The sequence below is a fragment of the Callithrix jacchus genome, chromosome 18 (assembly GCF_049354715.1).
Source record: "Callithrix jacchus isolate 240 chromosome 18, calJac240_pri, whole genome shotgun sequence".
NCBI classification, from domain to species: Eukaryota; Metazoa; Chordata; class Mammalia; order Primates; family Cebidae; genus Callithrix; species Callithrix jacchus.
Genome location: NC_133519.1, coordinates 11,301,251 through 11,317,327, shown reverse-complemented (window position 1 = coordinate 11,317,327; position 16,077 = coordinate 11,301,251). Strand labels below are relative to the sequence as shown.

The 16,077-nt window shown below is 46.0% G+C and overlaps 2 protein-coding genes across 14 annotated transcripts in view; one reads left to right on the top strand and one right to left on the bottom strand.

Moving 5' to 3' along the window:
* Positions 1-11,855, top strand: part of POGZ (pogo transposable element derived with ZNF domain) — a 59,162-nt gene extending 47,307 nt beyond the window's left edge. For all 13 annotated transcript variants that reach the window (XM_035279734.3, XM_035279730.3, XM_035279728.3 and 10 more), the window contains 9 exons: positions 423-523; positions 1,025-1,171; positions 5,140-5,274; positions 5,387-5,559; positions 5,726-5,866; positions 7,251-7,307; positions 7,564-7,676; positions 7,956-7,980; positions 8,112-11,855. In XM_035279734.3, the coding sequence (XP_035135625.2) occupies positions 423-523; positions 1,025-1,171; positions 5,140-5,274; positions 5,387-5,559; positions 5,726-5,866; positions 7,251-7,307; positions 7,564-7,676; positions 7,956-7,980; positions 8,112-9,774 (2,555 nt within the window). In that variant the 3' untranslated portion in view covers positions 9,775-11,855. The remainder of the gene's footprint in view (positions 1-422; positions 524-1,024; positions 1,172-5,139; positions 5,275-5,386; positions 5,560-5,725; positions 5,867-7,250; positions 7,308-7,563; positions 7,677-7,955; positions 7,981-8,111) is intronic.
* Positions 11,856-12,630: 775 nt separating this feature from the next.
* PSMB4 (proteasome 20S subunit beta 4) lies at positions 12,631-14,997 on the bottom strand. Its single transcript, XM_002759918.7, has 7 exons — positions 14,832-14,997; positions 14,374-14,580; positions 13,964-14,110; positions 13,709-13,790; positions 13,199-13,315; positions 12,931-13,019; positions 12,631-12,744 (listed from the first exon to the last, which is right to left on the bottom strand). The coding sequence occupies exons 1-7, from the start codon at positions 14,969-14,971 to the stop codon at positions 12,732-12,734; spliced, it is 795 nt and encodes a 264-aa protein (XP_002759964.1). The 5' UTR covers positions 14,972-14,997; the 3' UTR covers positions 12,631-12,731.
* Between the last annotated feature and the right edge of the window lie 1,080 nt (positions 14,998-16,077).

The following is a 16,077-nucleotide window of genomic DNA, read 5'->3' as shown; positions in this document are numbered from 1 at the left end:
GCCTGTAAGAATAGAGAAGCGACAGTTCCTACATGCAGTTTGAAATAATGGTGGCAGAATACAGGGTTTGGAGTCCAAGATAGTGCCTAAATTTTGAGCTCAGGAAGAAATGGGGAAAGTAAAAAGGGAAACAGTGGTAAGCCAAGAGGATGCTGAATTACATTAGAATTGGTAACCAATTTAAAATGTCTTGTAGATAAGCTCTAGAAGGAACCTTTGGAAAGAAGTCTGAGCTACCTATATAAAGTTACCAACAACACAGATGTTAAGGTGGAGCCATTTAAAGAAAGAATAGAAGGGACCTATGATTTTACTGACTGTTAAAAATGAAAATAAAGGAGTCAGAGAAAGTAAAGATTGTGAGTCAGCAGGACTTTCGTCTTCTTTTCAAGTGGATTTATTGATTACTTTTCTTCTTACAGCCAAGTGCAAGATCTGTGAGTGGGCGTTTGAAAGTGAGCCACTGTTTCTCCAGCATATGAAGGATACTCATAAGCCTGGGGAGATGCCTTATGTTTGCCAGGTATTGCCTTTCTCCAGGGAGTTTTAGCCGTTTTGCTCTCAGGCAGAATACAAAGAATCCACTAATGAATATTGCTGAATACCTCCTACATACACTTAGTTTAGGAACTCTGAGTAGGTACTGAAGAAAGAGTAAACACGGTTTGCCTTCAGGGTTTCCATGCAGGAGGAGAACATAAAAGTAGCCTGAGAACATGTGCATATTCTAAGGGAGCGGCTGTCTTCTGAACGTGCTCTTTGGAAATCACAGAAAAGCCTTTATTTTTCTTAGTTACAGAACATGGATTGTTCTCAGACTTTGCTGTCCTTTCCTGTTTTTAAAGTAATAGCCAAATCTATCACAAACGTAGCCCAGCATTACAAAGTCAGAAAAATAATTTGATCTCTATGCAATTGGGAAAACTCTTTTTTTATTTAAAATTTTTGTTCCTACTTTTTTTTTTTTAAGGCTTCTCAGTTGTTCACTCATTCTTAGCCTTATTTTCCCTCTTATGTGACTCAGGTGTGTCAATACCGCTCCTCACTCTACTCTGAGGTAGATGTCCATTTTCGGATGATCCATGAGGATACCCGGCATCTGCTCTGCCCTTATTGCCTGAAGGTCTTCAAAAATGGCAATGCATTCCAACAGCATTACATGAGGCACCAGGTACTAGGCACCAAGCAATTCCCATATTCTCTTTATTTTTTTTCAAAACATGGATGCTGGGGCCAGGGCTGAGCTAGGCAAATAATTTGGGCAGAGATTATAATATGCATATGTTTGCAAAAATTTATTGAACTCATTTATGTGCCATGTAGTAGTCTAGTTGCCAGAGATTTAGTGGGAAACAAGGAAAACTACAATAAAGCATGAAGAGTACTATGTTGGGGGAAGTATAGGATATAGAAAATCACATAGGTGTTCTGGGCGCCTAGTAAGCAATGTTGTTCAATCCCTGAGGGATGAAGAAGAATGAGCCAGATGAAATAAGATGGAGGAGAGCAGTGTGCCCAAGGCACAAAGCAAGATTATGGAGGTTCAGGAAATTGAGAGATGGACAGGGTATGGTATAAGTGACAGAGGGATTGGAAGTTAGGCAGGGACCGATCATAAAGGATCTTTTAGCCATGAAAAGAAGTCATTGGGAAGCCATTAAAGGGGTTTTAAGCCCTGGAATGATGTGTTTAGATTTACTTTTAGTTAAGATTTTATACTGCCTGCACTGTGGAGAATGGATTAAAGGAGATGAAGACTCCAGTCAGGGAAACTAGCTAGAAGACTTTTTTCAGTAGTTTAGGTGAGAGATGGTAGTGGCTCTTGGTTTTGAAATGAAGAAAGGGTAAAGTTTAGAGATATTCAGAATATTTGTGATATTTATGATATAGAGATGGATTAGGTGAAGGTAGCAGTGGAATAATTAAGAACAGTGCCTGGCCGGGCGCGGTGGCTCAAGCCTGTAATCCCAGCACTTTGGGAGGCCGAGGCGGGTGGATCACGAGGTCAACAGATTGAGACCATCCTGGTCAACATGGTGAAACCCCGTCTCTACTAAAAATACAAAAAATTAGCTGGGCATGGTGGCACATGCCTGTAATCCCAGCTACTCAGGAGGCTGAGGCAGGAGAGTTGCCTGAACCCAGGAGGCGGAGGTTGCAGTGAGCTGAGATCGCACCATTGCGCTCCAGCCTGGGTAACAAGAACAAAACTCTGTCTCAAAAATAAAAAAAAAAAAAGAACAGTGCCTAAGATTTGGTCTTGGGCAGTTGGGTGAATGAGGGAACTGTTTGCTGAGATAGAAACAATAGAGAAAGTATATTTGTGAGTGGGGAGATCATGAGTTTGGGTATTGTGAGTTAGCAGTAGGATGTGAAGTGTAGCTGTTAGATGATGGATCTGAAGTCCAGGAGAGAACCCTGGGTTGTAGAAAACATATTTAGGAATCAGCATTATATAAACCCCGTAGATTTTGAACTTAAGTGCCATGGGCCCCCAACCCTGTTGAGAATAAGAGAAGGCTTAGGATATTTGAAGCCTCTTTTCTATAAAGCAAGCACCATAGTACTAGGAGGAAAACCAGAAGACACTGAACATTAAGGAAACTGGGGAGAAGAAGGTATTTTAAAGAAAAGGATGTGATGAAAATGTCGTATGTTACAGGAAGGTGTCAAGCAAGATGGAGATTCAGAAACAGGCCTTTAAGTTAGCAGCATTGATGAGAGCCATTTCATTGACTCATAGGGTGGAAGTCAGATTTCAGCAGAACAAATCAGTGAGAGGTAAAGAAATGAAGATGATATATTTAAAGAAGTTTACTTATAAAAAGGGAGTGTAAGACTGGGCGTTATGGCCTACGCCCGTAATCCCAGCACTTTAGGATGCTGAGGCGGGCGGGTCACATGAGGACAGGAGTTTGAGACCAGCCTGACTAACATGGTAAAACCCTGTCTCTACAAAAAACACAAGATTAGCTAGACATGGTATGCATGCTTGTAATCTCAGCTACTCAGGAGGCTGAGGCAGGAGAATCACTTGAACCCAGGAGGCAGAGGTTGCAGTGAGCCGAGATCCTGCCATTGCACTCCAGCCTGGGCAACAAGAGTGAAACTCGACCTCAAAAAAACGGGGTTGGGGAGTGTAATCCCAGCACTTCAGGGAGCTGAGGCAGGTCGATCACGAGGTCAGGAGTTTAAGACCAGTCTGCCCAACATGGTGAAACCCCGTCTCTACTAAAAATAACAAAAATTAGCTGGGTGTGGTGGCAGGCACCTATAATCCCACCTACTCAGGAGGTTGAGGCAGGAGAATTGTTTGAAACCAGAAGGCGGAGGTTGCAGTGAGCCGAGATTGCACCACAGCACTCCAGCCTGGGCAAAAGAGTGAAACTGTCTCAACAACAACAACAGAAAAGGAGGACCCAGGGTGGAAAATCCAGAGGAAGAAGTGGCAGAGAATTATTTGAGGCTGGGCGTGGTGGCTCACGCCTGTAATCCCAGCACTGTGGGAGGCCGAGGTGGGCAAATCATGAGGTCAGGAGTTTGAGACCAGCCTGGCCAACATGGTAAAACCCTGTCTCTACTAAAAATATAAAAAATAAGCTGGGCGTAGTGGCGGGCACCTGTAATCCCAGCTACTCAGAAGGCTGAGGCAGGAGAATCGCTTGAACCTGGGAGGTGGAGGTTGCAGTGAGCCAAGATTGCGCTGCACTACTGTACTTCAGCCTGGGTGACAGAGTGAGAATCAGTCTCAAAAAAAAATTTTTGTTGTTGCTTTTATTTTTTTTATGAGATGAAAAGGTATGACTTTGTTTTAGACAAGAAGAGAGCCACTAGAGGAGAATGAGAAGTATATAATAGGATTCAAAATGGAGAACAAGATGGGTGCATGTGTGCTTAATCCTCACACATACGCACGCACCCCATTATGCTCATAGTCTCCTTTGCACAGCAGTGCCTACTGATTGTCTACCACAAATGTGTTTCCAAACAGGGGCATGGAAATTGCCTCTCTGCCAAAGCTTGCAGAGCTGTGTTACCCTACTAAAGAAAATCCTAGACATGGGTCTTACTTTCAAAGGACTTCAATACTAGGCAGACCGAATCCTCAAAATGTTCTCACCAGGAGACGTATCTGTATATACTGATGTGTAAGTGGGAAAACAGCAAAGTATTGACAAGTGCTGTCGTTTGTGTTAAAAGGAGAAAAAGAAGAGGGCCTGAGGTAGGAGGATCAGTTGAGCCCAGGAGGTACGGAGTCCAGGCTGGGCAACATGGTGAGACAACATCTCTTTAAAAAAGGAAAGGGAAAAAAGTGGGGGCCAGGCACAGTGGCTCACGCCTGTAATCCCAGCACTTTGGGAGGCCGAGACAGGTAGATCACTTGAGCCCAGGAGTTGAAGACCAGCCTGGGCAACATGGTGACATCTCATCTCTACAAAAAAATACAAAAAGTAGCTGGGCGTAATGGCACATGCTGTAGTCCCAGCTACTTGGGAGGCTGTGAGGTTGAGGCTGCAGTGAGCTATGAGCATGCCACTGCACTCCAGCCTGGGCAACAAAGAGAGACCCTGTCTTCAAAAAAAAAAAAAGGAAGGGGGATAGCGAGGCAGGTCATGATTGGATATGAATGTATTTGTGATATATGTATAGACTGCCCATGAAAGCATGCTCAGGAACTGGTAATAAGTTGTTTCTGTGGAAAGGGACTGAGTGTCAGAGTTGAAGGCAAACTTGGAAGAGTACAGAAAAAAACGTTTGACTTTTATTTACTGTGTACGTTATCTTTCTTTAAAAAAAGAAGAATGTCCAGGAGAATGTCTAATTGTCAGCAGTGTAAAGATATTATACAAATAGAGGTTACATCACTCATTCAGATTGCTAAAATAAGTCAGGAAAGGATGGTTTGAGAACTTGGTCATCCGGGCCTGGAATCCATCTTTCTTTGGGATCATGGGAGGTGATGATTCTCAGTGGTAGGTTTTGTGGTCATGTTGTGTATTTCTTTCTTACTCTCTTATTATTAACAGAAAGCGGGGAAGAATGATGTGGTTGGCATTTATCTGCTTACTTCTCAAAGAAGATTTATTAGGAACCTTTAAGGGATTTTTGTCTCTTTTTACCTCCCCTCCCCCACTTCAGAAGAGAAACGTTTATCACTGCAACAAATGCCGGCTGCAGTTTCTCTTTGCCAAGGACAAAATTGAACACAAGCTTCAACACCATAAAACCTTCCGTAAACCCAAGCAGCTGGAGGGCTTGAAACCAGGCACCAAGGTAAAGGGTTTGCCAGTGTCTTTTATAGGCTTAGGGAGGGAGGAATAGAGATTTTCAGTATTCTGAAATTTAGTGTGGGTGATATCTCATTGTTCCTTCCCTTGACTCTCAGGTGACAATCCGGGCTTCCCGAGGGCAGCCACGAACTGTTCCTGTATCCTCTAATGATACACCTCCCAGCGCCTTGCAGGAGGCAGCACCACTGGCCTCCTCAACGGACCCTCTGCCTGTCTTCCTTTATCCCCCTGTCCAGCGCAGCATCCAGAAGAGAGCTGTTAGGAAAATGTCAGCGCCTTCTTCTAAGTGCTGGGCGGTGGGGGGCTGGGTGGGCAGAATTATTCCTGATACACAATGCGATCTGGTAGCTTTTTAGCAGAATTTCTTGTCTGAAAATCCTACATTTTGGGGAACCCTGAGGCAGTAATGAGAATTCTCCTTTTCTTCCCTACAGGAGTGTCATGGGCCGGCAGACATGCCTGGAGTGCAGCTTCGAGATTCCAGACTTCCCTAATCATTTCCCTACTTATGTGCACTGCTCTCTGTGTCGCTATAGCACCTGCTGCTCTCGAGCTTATGCCAACCACATGATCAAGTAAGTTGTTTCAACCAATGTTTCAGCTTGAGAGTTCAGATTCTTCTCACGCCTATAATCCCAGCACTTTGAGAGGCCGACGCGGGTGGATCACGAGGTCAAGAGATCGAGACCATCCTGGTCAACAACGTGAAACACCGTCTCTACTAAAAATACAAAAAAATTAGCTGGGCATGGTGGCGCGTGCCTGTAATCTGGCTACTCGGGAGGCTGAGGCAGGAGAATTGCTTGAACCCAGGAGGCAGAGGTTGCAGTGAGCCAAGATCATGCCATTGCACTCCAGGCTGGGTAACAAGAGTAAAACTCTGTCTCAAAAAAAAAAAAAAAGTTCAGATTCTTTTTTTTTTTTTTTTTTTTTTTTTTGGTTAGAGACAGGGTCTTGTTCTCTTCCCAGGCTGGAGTGCAGTGGCACAATCTCGGCTCACTGCAACCTCTGCCTCCTGGGTTCAACTGATTCTCCTGTCTCAGCCTCCCTAGTAGCTGGGATTACAGGTGTGCACCACCACACCTGGCTTAATTTTTTTTTGCATTTTTAGTAGAGACGGGATTTCACCAAGTTGGCCAGGCTTGTCTCAAACCCCTGAGCTGAGGTGATCCACCCGCCGTGGCCTCCCAAAGTGCTCGAGGAGCCACCGTGCCTGGCCCTGGCCAGATTCTTGAGCACTCATTTCATTTTCTTCCCTGTTCCTAATGTTTCCTCCTTCAACTCTTAGAGCTATTTGTTCTTCTCTCCTAGCAGAGTGAGTGGCTTTATTTTTTGGTTTTGATGGTCTGTGCTCTAATTTCACAGGACCTTGCTACTCAAGGACCAGCAGTATTAGGTGGGAGCTTGTTAGAAATGCTGACTCGGGCCAGGCACGGTGGCTCAAGCCTGTAATCCCAGAACTTTGGGAGGCCGAGGCGGGTGGATCACAAGGTCAAGAGATCGAGACCATCCTGGTCAACATGGTGAAACCCCGTCTCTACTAAAAATACAAAAAATTAGCTGGGCATGGTGGTGCGTGCCTGTAATCCCAGCTACTCAGGAGGCTGAGGCAGGAGAATTACCTGAACCCAGGAGGCGGAGGCTGCGGTGAGCCGAGATCGCGCCATTGCACTCCAGCCTGGGTAACAAGAGCGAAACTCCGTCTCAAAAAAAAAAAAAGAAATTCTGACTCTCAGCCCCACCCTAAGTCTACTGAATCAGGATGTGAATTATAATAGATCCTCAGGTGATTTGTATGCACATTGAAGTTTAAGAAGCACAGTGACAGGAAAACTGGCTTAGGTTGAGAATAGGATGCACTGAAGAAGGGTCTCTTGTTGGGGGCGTTGTCACTGGCTGGTGATCTCTAGCTTAGCCAGCAGCGCTCTATAACTCAAACCACTTCTTTGTCTTTCTCAGCAATCATGTTCCACGGAAAAGCCCCAAGTATTTGGCTTTGTTTAAAAATTCTGTGAGGTAAGAAAAAACTTACTGGAAACATCTTAATTTTTCAGGGTTTTTTGTTGTTGTTTTGTTTTGTTTTCCCTTTTTTTTTTAAATTTTTCAGGTTTTTACATGAAATTCTTTTCATTATTTGGGGAGGTGGTTATGTGAATTAATTTTAGAAAAAAGAGAAATTTGGGAGGGCATTCCTTTTCTTAAGCCTCAAAGCTTAATGGTCTCAAGTGTCACTGCTGTATTTATCTTATATATTCTTGATTCTCTCTTTTAGTGGAACCAAGCTGGCCTGCACTTCGTGTGCCTTTGTTACCTCTGTGGGCGATGCTATGGCCAAGCATTTGGTATTCAACCCCTCTCACAGATCCAGCAGCATCCTGCCACGGGGTATGTAGGAGGGATGGGAATTAGCTGAGCAAGAGGAGGAAAAAAGATACAGGACGTACTGTATGCGTCAGGAGCATGCCTACCTGGCCCCACCCGTTCACTCTTGAGATATACTGTACCAAATTAGAAACCTTCCAGCCTGAAGTTTATATAAGACTGGGAAAGTTGGGCACTGTGAATGGCATACTTGTATGTAGTAGGTTGAAATCCCAGGGCACTGTCTTTGGAAAGCTTATTTCTTCACTGAGCTAACTTTTTTTATTGTTTGATTTTCCATAGGACTCACTTGGATAGCTCACTCAAGGTAACGAAAACTCTCACCTCACAAGTTAATTTCTGGTTTGCAGTGTGTGTTATTATTATTATTACATTATTATTTCAGTTCCCTAGTTGAACTGAGATTTATCCTCTTCTCTTTGCTCCTCACCCATTTAGGCACGGCCAGACTCGTGACCGAGTGCATGACCGGAACGTGAAGAATATGCACCCTCCTCCTTCCTTCCCCACTAACAAAGCTGCTGCTGTGAAGTCTGCGGGGGCCACCCCAGCCGAGCCTGAAGAGCCACCAACTCCACTGGCCCCAGCACTCCCATCACCAGCCTCAACTGCAACCCCACCACCAACCCCGACTCACCCACAGCCTTCAGCCCTTCCACCCTTGGCTACAGAGGGAGCCGAATGTCTGAATGTTGATGATCAGGATGAAGGGAGCCTAGTCACCCAGGAACCTGAGCCAGCATCAGGCGGCGGTGGTAGTGGTGGAGTTGGCAAAAAGGAGCAGCTGTCTGTGAAGAAGCTTCGAGTAGTACTGTTTGCTCTATGCTGCAATACAGAACAGGCAGCTGAACACTTCCGAAATCCCCAGCGACGGATTCGGCGTTGGCTTCGACGTTTCCAGGCCTCCCAGGCGGAGAATCTAGAGGGCAAATATCTGAGCTTTGAGGCAGAAGAGAAACTGGCTGAGTGGGTGCTAACTCAGCGAGAGCAACAGCTACCTGTAAACGAGGAGACCTTGTTCCAGAAGGCCACCAAGATAGGACGTTCTTTGGAAGGGGGGTTTAAGATCTCCTATGAGTGGGCTGTGCGTTTCATGCTGCGGCACCACCTGACTCCCCATGCCCGGCGAGCTGTGGCCCACAGCCTACCTAAGGATGTGGCAGAGAATGCAGGACTCTTCATTGAATTTGTGCAACGGCAGATTCACAACCAGGACTTACCCTTGTCTATGATTGTGGCTATTGATGAGATTTCCTTGTTCCTGGATACAGAGGTGCTGAGCAGTGATGACCGAAAGGAGAATGCCCTGCAGACAGTGGGCACAGGGGAACCTTGGTGTGATGTAGTCCTGGCCATTCTGGCAGACGGCACTGTCCTGCCCACCCTGGTTTTCTACAGAGGGCAGATGGATCAGCCTGCTAATGTGCCAGACTCCATTTTGCTAGAGGCAAAGGAGAGTGGTTACAGTGATGATGAGATCATGGAGCTGTGGTCAACTCGAGTGTGGCAGAAGCACACGGCTTGCCAGCGCAGCAAAGGCATGCTTGTGATGGACTGTCATCGTGCTCACTTGTCAGAAGAGGTGCTGGCTATCCTTAGTGCCTCTAGCACTTTGCCTGCAGTGGTCCCAGCAGGCTGTAGCTCTAAAATCCAGCCATTAGATGTATGCATCAAAAGAACTGTCAAGAACTTCCTGCATAAAAAGTGGAAGGAGCAGGCTCGGGAAATGGCAGATACTGCATGTGATTCTGATGTCCTGCTTCAGCTGGTGCTTGTCTGGCTGGGTGAAGTGCTAGGTGTCATTGGGGACTGTCCAGAGCTAGTTCAGCGCTCCTTCCTGGTGGCTAGTGTTCTTCCTGGCCCTGATGGCAACATTAACTCACCTACAAGAAATGCTGACATGCAGGAGGAGTTAATTGCCTCCCTAGAGGAGCAGCTGAAGCTGAGTGGGGAACATTCTGAGTCTTCCACTCCACGACCCAGATCATCTCCTGAAGAGACAATTGAGCCTGAAAGCCTTCACCAGCTCTTTGAGGGTGAAAGTGAGACCGAGTCTTTCTATGGCTTTGAAGAAGCTGACCTAGATCTGATGGAGATTTGAGTGTTGGGTCATGACGGGGTGTGAAGTAGGGGTGGGAACGTGTGAGGGAGGGTAAAGGGGTTTTGGGAAAAGGGGGCATACCAGGTGGGGTATTTGGTTTATATTTTATAATTTTACACCACCACTCGCCCCTGACATTGACTTACACTTCCCTGTGGATTTGTTAATTAGGAAAACCAATAGTGATCACGTCTGAGCCAAGGAGCTGGCCCATTGGTCATTTACTTCTGCTAAAAACAGGTTTTTGTGACTTTTTTTTTTAAATTTAAATCACTGTGTTTGGTATTTTTCTGACAAAATTAAGAAAAAGAAAAAAAAAATTATTTGTGGGCGAATGTTCAATTTTTTTGTTTCCCCTTTTACCTCAATTGTATCATAGTACTTCTGGGTTTTTTTGTTTGTTTTACTGTGTGGCCGATGTCTTTGGGCATGATGCTATCTAATCATTGTCAATGTGAGAACATTTCTGAAGATGGGAAAGACAAATTATGTAGCTCACAAACTGGTTTATTATATATATGGATAAAAAACTTTTTTCATTGTGGTCTTAACACTTTTATATAAAAATGAAAATGGAAAAAAAAAAATCCCACTGAACTCTCTTCTCCTTTTCTTTCCTTCCCTCTCCAGAGATGTTGGTTTCTACAGCAACCCTAGATAGAAAATTGTGGCTTTAAAAATGCATGAAACCACATTTAATTATCCAGAATGACTAGATTTGTCTTTTCCTCACCACCCTCCCTCCAAAACATGACATAAACAATATTTTTTGCACTTGTGATCCTTAGCCCCTTCCCCCATTCTCACACCATCCATCACTCTGGACAGAGGATCATACAGGTGTTATTAACAAGAGGTACTGAGGGTGATCCAACAGATTTAGGGTGGCAGCCATTCCCAGTTCGAGTGTTCATCCTGCCAGCCCCCAGGGGCAGTCCCTGCTTTATTGTACTTCATCCTGTCAAATGGAGAGCATGCTTATCGAAGGGATCACTGGGCCTACAGCCACGAGCTAATTGTTCAAGAAGTTAAGTGTTGAGCTTTAGAAAGACAAGACCCTTTGTTGAAATCCAGTGTACTCTGTGGCTTTTCCCCTACTTCTCTTCATGCTTAGAGAAGGATCTAACAGGAAGAAGCTGCACACAGGGATGCGCACAAATGACATGAATCTTTACTTTTCACTGCCAGCATCAAGGAAAGAAAATTTTCTACAGTTTGCATGAGGGATTTTTTTTATTGTATGTACTCATGGTTATAAACCAAAATGTACTGTACCATACAGAGAAAAGGAGCAAAAAACCAAGTCTTCTGTTTATCCTGAGGCTTTCAGCATTGTTCCCCTCCTGTGAGCCAAGGAGGCAACCTGCACAAGCTTGTAAATGGTTCGTCTTTAAAATGTACATAAGTGGAACATTTAATAAAATGAGGGGAAATGGATTTATAAACTTGTTTTTTTTCTAGGTGACCCTGTTTAATAGGCTTTCACAGACGGGGATGCTCAAGATGTGATGGGCCTGGTGGTGCAGGTGTGACATTTGTTACCACCCATTTCTCCCACCCCACCCTGCTTTTTTTGTTTTTCGCTCCCCTCCACCGCCGCGCCCCCCCCCCCCCAGCACACTATAATATAGTGAACTGGAAATGTCCCTTCCAGAAGCAACTTGGCCAGCTTTGTGAATCCCTGACATCTGAAAACCACCGAGGATCCATCTGGGCTTCTCTTCCCCAGCTTTTTGCCTGATGCCATTTTATCGACAGACTGTGGACTTTGAAGTCAGCCTTTGCCTTTGAGAAAGTTCAAGAACTATGATTTGGTCAATTCTATCTACAACAACCTAATCCTACCCTTTGGTAGTCTCCGCAGCAGCCACAGCCTTAGCAGAGCTGGGGTTCCTGTCCTCTGCACACGATTGACTTTCTTGATGGGTAATTTTTTTTAAGATCTTAACAGTGGATCAGCTGGGTTTTGGCCAGGAAGTTGTCTTTGTGGACTCTGCCTGCATGGCTTAGTAGTAGAAGGAAACTTTTTTTTTTTGTTTTTTATAATTCAGTTTAATCAATAAACATGTATTTATTGACTATTTTCTGTGTTGAGACTGAATGTGTTGAGGTGTCAGATTGAAAGCTCATGGTTTTCATTTGCTTTATGAGTTTGTTGTTATGGACAATGTAAATGGAGGGATGGTTTGGTTTTCCCTTCAGCTCTCACTGAATTTCTATAATACTTTTAATTTGCTGAAGTTTGGAGAGGATACATGTCAGACTCACCTACAGTGTTCATTTTAAAAATTTGGGCTGAAATTAACAAAAAAAATTCAGGCTGAGCATGATGGCTCATGCCAGTAATCCCAGCACTTGGGAGGCTGAGGCGGGAAGTTGCTTGAGCCCAGGAATTCAAGGCTGCAGTGAGCTATGATCATGCCCCTGCACTCCAGCCTGGGCAACAGAATGAGACCTTGTCTCTAAAATATTCAGGTTTAGAACCATTCCAGGGATGGCAACCTGATGCAGAGCAGCTCTACTAGACGGTCTCTAAGATGGCATTTCAATGAAAACCACAGCCAACATTAAGAAATCTGTATTCTTTGATAATACATTGCAGTAGGGGAAGATTTGGGAGAAAAATTTGAACACAAAAGCCAGTTAGCACATAAAAATTAAATCTGGCTTCTATAGGAAGCTGCTTCTAATATAGCCCCAAAGGAAGATGCTAGTGGGTCTTTCTGTACTGTGCAGAGAATTCTGTATTTGCTACAAGAGCCTCAGGGTTCTCCGACCAGGGAGGGAGATGCCACACGGCACTACTCAGCAGTTCTGCACTTGTGACACAGTCAGACAAAAACTACTCAGCAAGTATTTTGAAGAATTTATTTAGTTTACAAAAGAAGAGTCTGAACCAGCCAAGTTTAAAGTTAAAAGTAGGGTACAACTTCCGTTCTGGATAATGCATCTGTATTTCATTCAAAGCCACTAAAAAAGAAAGAATAATAAAATTGTGAAGCCTAAAGGGATCAATTCCCAAAAATAGCTGCACTGTCCAACCAAAACCCTCTCCCATCCAGACAGTTTTCCTGGGTGAGCCTCCCAGAAAAGTCCAGTTCAGTGCAAGCCAAAGAGCTCCCAAAATCTGCTACCAGTTTTTTTCCTAAGACTCACCTGATCATGTGGGCAATATCCCAGTTGGTCTCTGCAGACAGTGGTCCCTCTATTTCAACACCTTTTTCAGTTACAGTGGCAATTTGAAACTGGAAGAAAGCAGAGCATTCAGTAATGCCCACCCCTTATGTCCTTAAAGGTCAGGTGGAGGTCTTCCCCAATCTGAAAATAGTCGCACAAGTGAGGCAATCTGTTCTTCAAAGCATAGAGACCCAGGGATTGCAAGTATCCAAGAGTCTGCCAATTAGGTTCCCAGCACATTCCTCACCCGGTTGTAAGAACGGGCATCTCGGTAGTACAGCACTCGCATGCAGCGTTCTACTAGCTCTCGGGCCTCGGTCTGGCTCAGCACTGGCTGCTTCTCCAGAACTTCTCGCAGCAGAGGCTAGAGAGATTGGGAGGGGAACCATGGGAGATACTGGGCTGAATAACAAGCTAGTTGTCTCAAGTCAATGGTATAAAAAGCATTAAAGAGTGAAAAGATGACATTCTACCTCTTGCAGAATGAACTCTGCTTACTAATAATAAGCTAAAAGCCACTTGAAGGGGAAGTTCTAGGGTGTCCTCTCTTTGCATGTCTACCGAGTCCCAGACATGCCATCTCGTCACTGGAATCTTAAGTGTCAACACCTACAGCCCCCAGACTACAAAGAAAACCATCTGCCCAGCAGCAGGGATCCCAGCCTGTCATTTCAGAACTTCAGGAGAAAAATAAGCAACCACTAATACATTTTCCCTTTTGTCTCCCCTTGCTCCCGCCTCTCAACTCACTGCTTACCTGAGCCAAGTATGCACCATAACCAGTGGCCAGTGAAGGGGCTTCGTAGGCTACACCAAGCATGTCCACATAACCGAGGAAGCTAACAGGACACAATGGGTCAAAACTCATTTCACCTTAGGTTCATCTTAGCTGAAGAAGGGGACCATGGGGCCTAAGTTAAAGTGGGATTCACTTGGGGAAAAGAGACAAGAGATACTACACAGGCACTAGTTTGGGTGGTAAAGGAAATAGGTTATTTGTATTCGTATGAACCTCTCTCCATCAGCATAGCCTCCGATGACCATGGTGTTCCACAGAGGGTTCATCTTCGACCGCCGGCTGTACATGGCCCGGGTCAGCCATGAATGAATAGCTCTAGGACTATAGCTGTGTCCATCTCCCAGCAGCTCCTCATCAATCCTTAAAAGGAATTGGTTGTGAGAAAAGGGAGAGACTTAAATCCGGATCTCCACCCATCCCCAAAAGAAGTTACCACACCTTCCCCCATTTTACACCTCCTAATGCCAAAAACTTTATTGCAAACACTCTTGGATCAGCCACCCCCAACAATTCTCCCAGTGCCCCGTTGCAACATCAAGTACCCCCATGCCGTCGAAGGGAATGAAAAACAGGGACTATCCTCCCTACTTGGGAACCACTCTCCCGTTCTCTGGATGACTTACACCATCTGGCCGAGAACTTGCTTCAAATACTGGAAATCAGCGTAGTCCCCAGAGGCACCCAGCATGGTACTGTTGTTGACTCGCATAATGCGAGAGATGTTGCGGAAACGAGCCAAGGAGCCGTAGGATCCCAGCATGTCCGCGGCAATCACCACTCCGCCCTCGAACTTAACGCCGAGGACTGAGGTCCCGGTCACCATGGGGTTTCTGGAGAGAGAATGGTGGGAGCTGAGCGGGGAGATGGCCTGCGCCGCCTTTCCGCGCACTGGGCTCCGCTTCTGATTTTCTGTAATTACTTTCAATGATTCTGTATTCTCCAGGACTCCGCGCCCGTAACTCCCGTATGTTCGCGCGCCTCCGGGGTCCCCGCCTCACCTTCCCGGGCTCTCAAAACCCGCCGGGCAGCACCAGGACCAACGATCCCTCCCCCTTCGCAAGTGAAAGCGCCGAGAACTTACTGGGTCCGCGTGATCGGACCTCTGTGGAGCGCGGACGCCGGATCCATCAAGGAATCAGGAGTGGACGGAATGCGGTAAAACTGTCCTGGGGCCGGACCCCCAGCCCAAAGTCCGGACCGCGACCCCAAAAACGCTTCCATCTTAGTCACGGTAGCAGAAAAAAATGAAAGCGCTTGCGCCAACGGAAGCGGAAGTGATCCTTCAGTGTCACTTCTTTTTCCTGTAGGCGACTTCCAACAGCCATGTTGATGAGGTCGTAACTGAAAGTGCAGTAATCCTAGGTGGCGACCCAGACGAAGAGTTGGAATTGCCCCACGTCGTTTCGCAACACATCTCCGTGGAGTTTGGACCAGATCGCAGTGCTCTAACACACAGTTCAAGGAGGAGGGAGGCATGGGGGTGGGGTGGGGAGGTGGCCACTTAAAGACGCTGATTCTGAGCGAGACGTCACAATTTTTTTTTTCCCTGAGACAGAGTCTCACTCTGTCGCCCAGGCTGGAGTGCAGTGGCGCGATCTCGGTTCACTGCAACCTCCGAGGCCTCCCGGGTTCAAGCGATTCTTGTGCCTCAGCCTCCCGAGTGGCTGGGATTACAGGCGCCTGCCATCACGCCCGGCTAACTTTTTGTGTTTTTAGTAGAGACCGGGATATCACCATGTTGGCCAAGCTGGTCTCGAACTCCTGATCTCAGGTGATCGGCCCGCGTCGGCCTCCCAAAGTTCTGGGATTACAGGCGTGAGCCACCGCGCGGGGCCGAGAATTCATAATCCTCATGTTTCTTTCGGATCATTATCAAAAAGCCCACGCGAATATATCAGTGAACACAGGGTTTCTTGCATCTATAGTCCTCAGAGCAGCCCCATGTGACTGCTCAGGCATTATTCGACCCGTTCCGTAAAGAGGAAAGCGGGACTTGTGAAGTCGTGATATACCCATTCACACAGCCAGAACCGGTGAACTGAATCTTAAGCCCAGAATAAAAAAAGGAATCTGGGCCGGGCATGGTGGCTCATGCCTGTAATCCCAGAACAGAGGCCAAAACAAGAGGATCACTTGAGCCCAGGAATTCAAGATCCGCCTGGGCAACAGGATGAGACCTCGTCTCTACAAAATAAAACCAAAAATTAGCCGGGCATGGTGGCACACTCCTGTAACTCCAGCTACTTGGGAGGGTGAGGTGGGAGAATCGCTTGAACCAGGTAGGGAGGTGCACTGAGCTGAGGTCGCACCACTGCACTTCAGCCTGG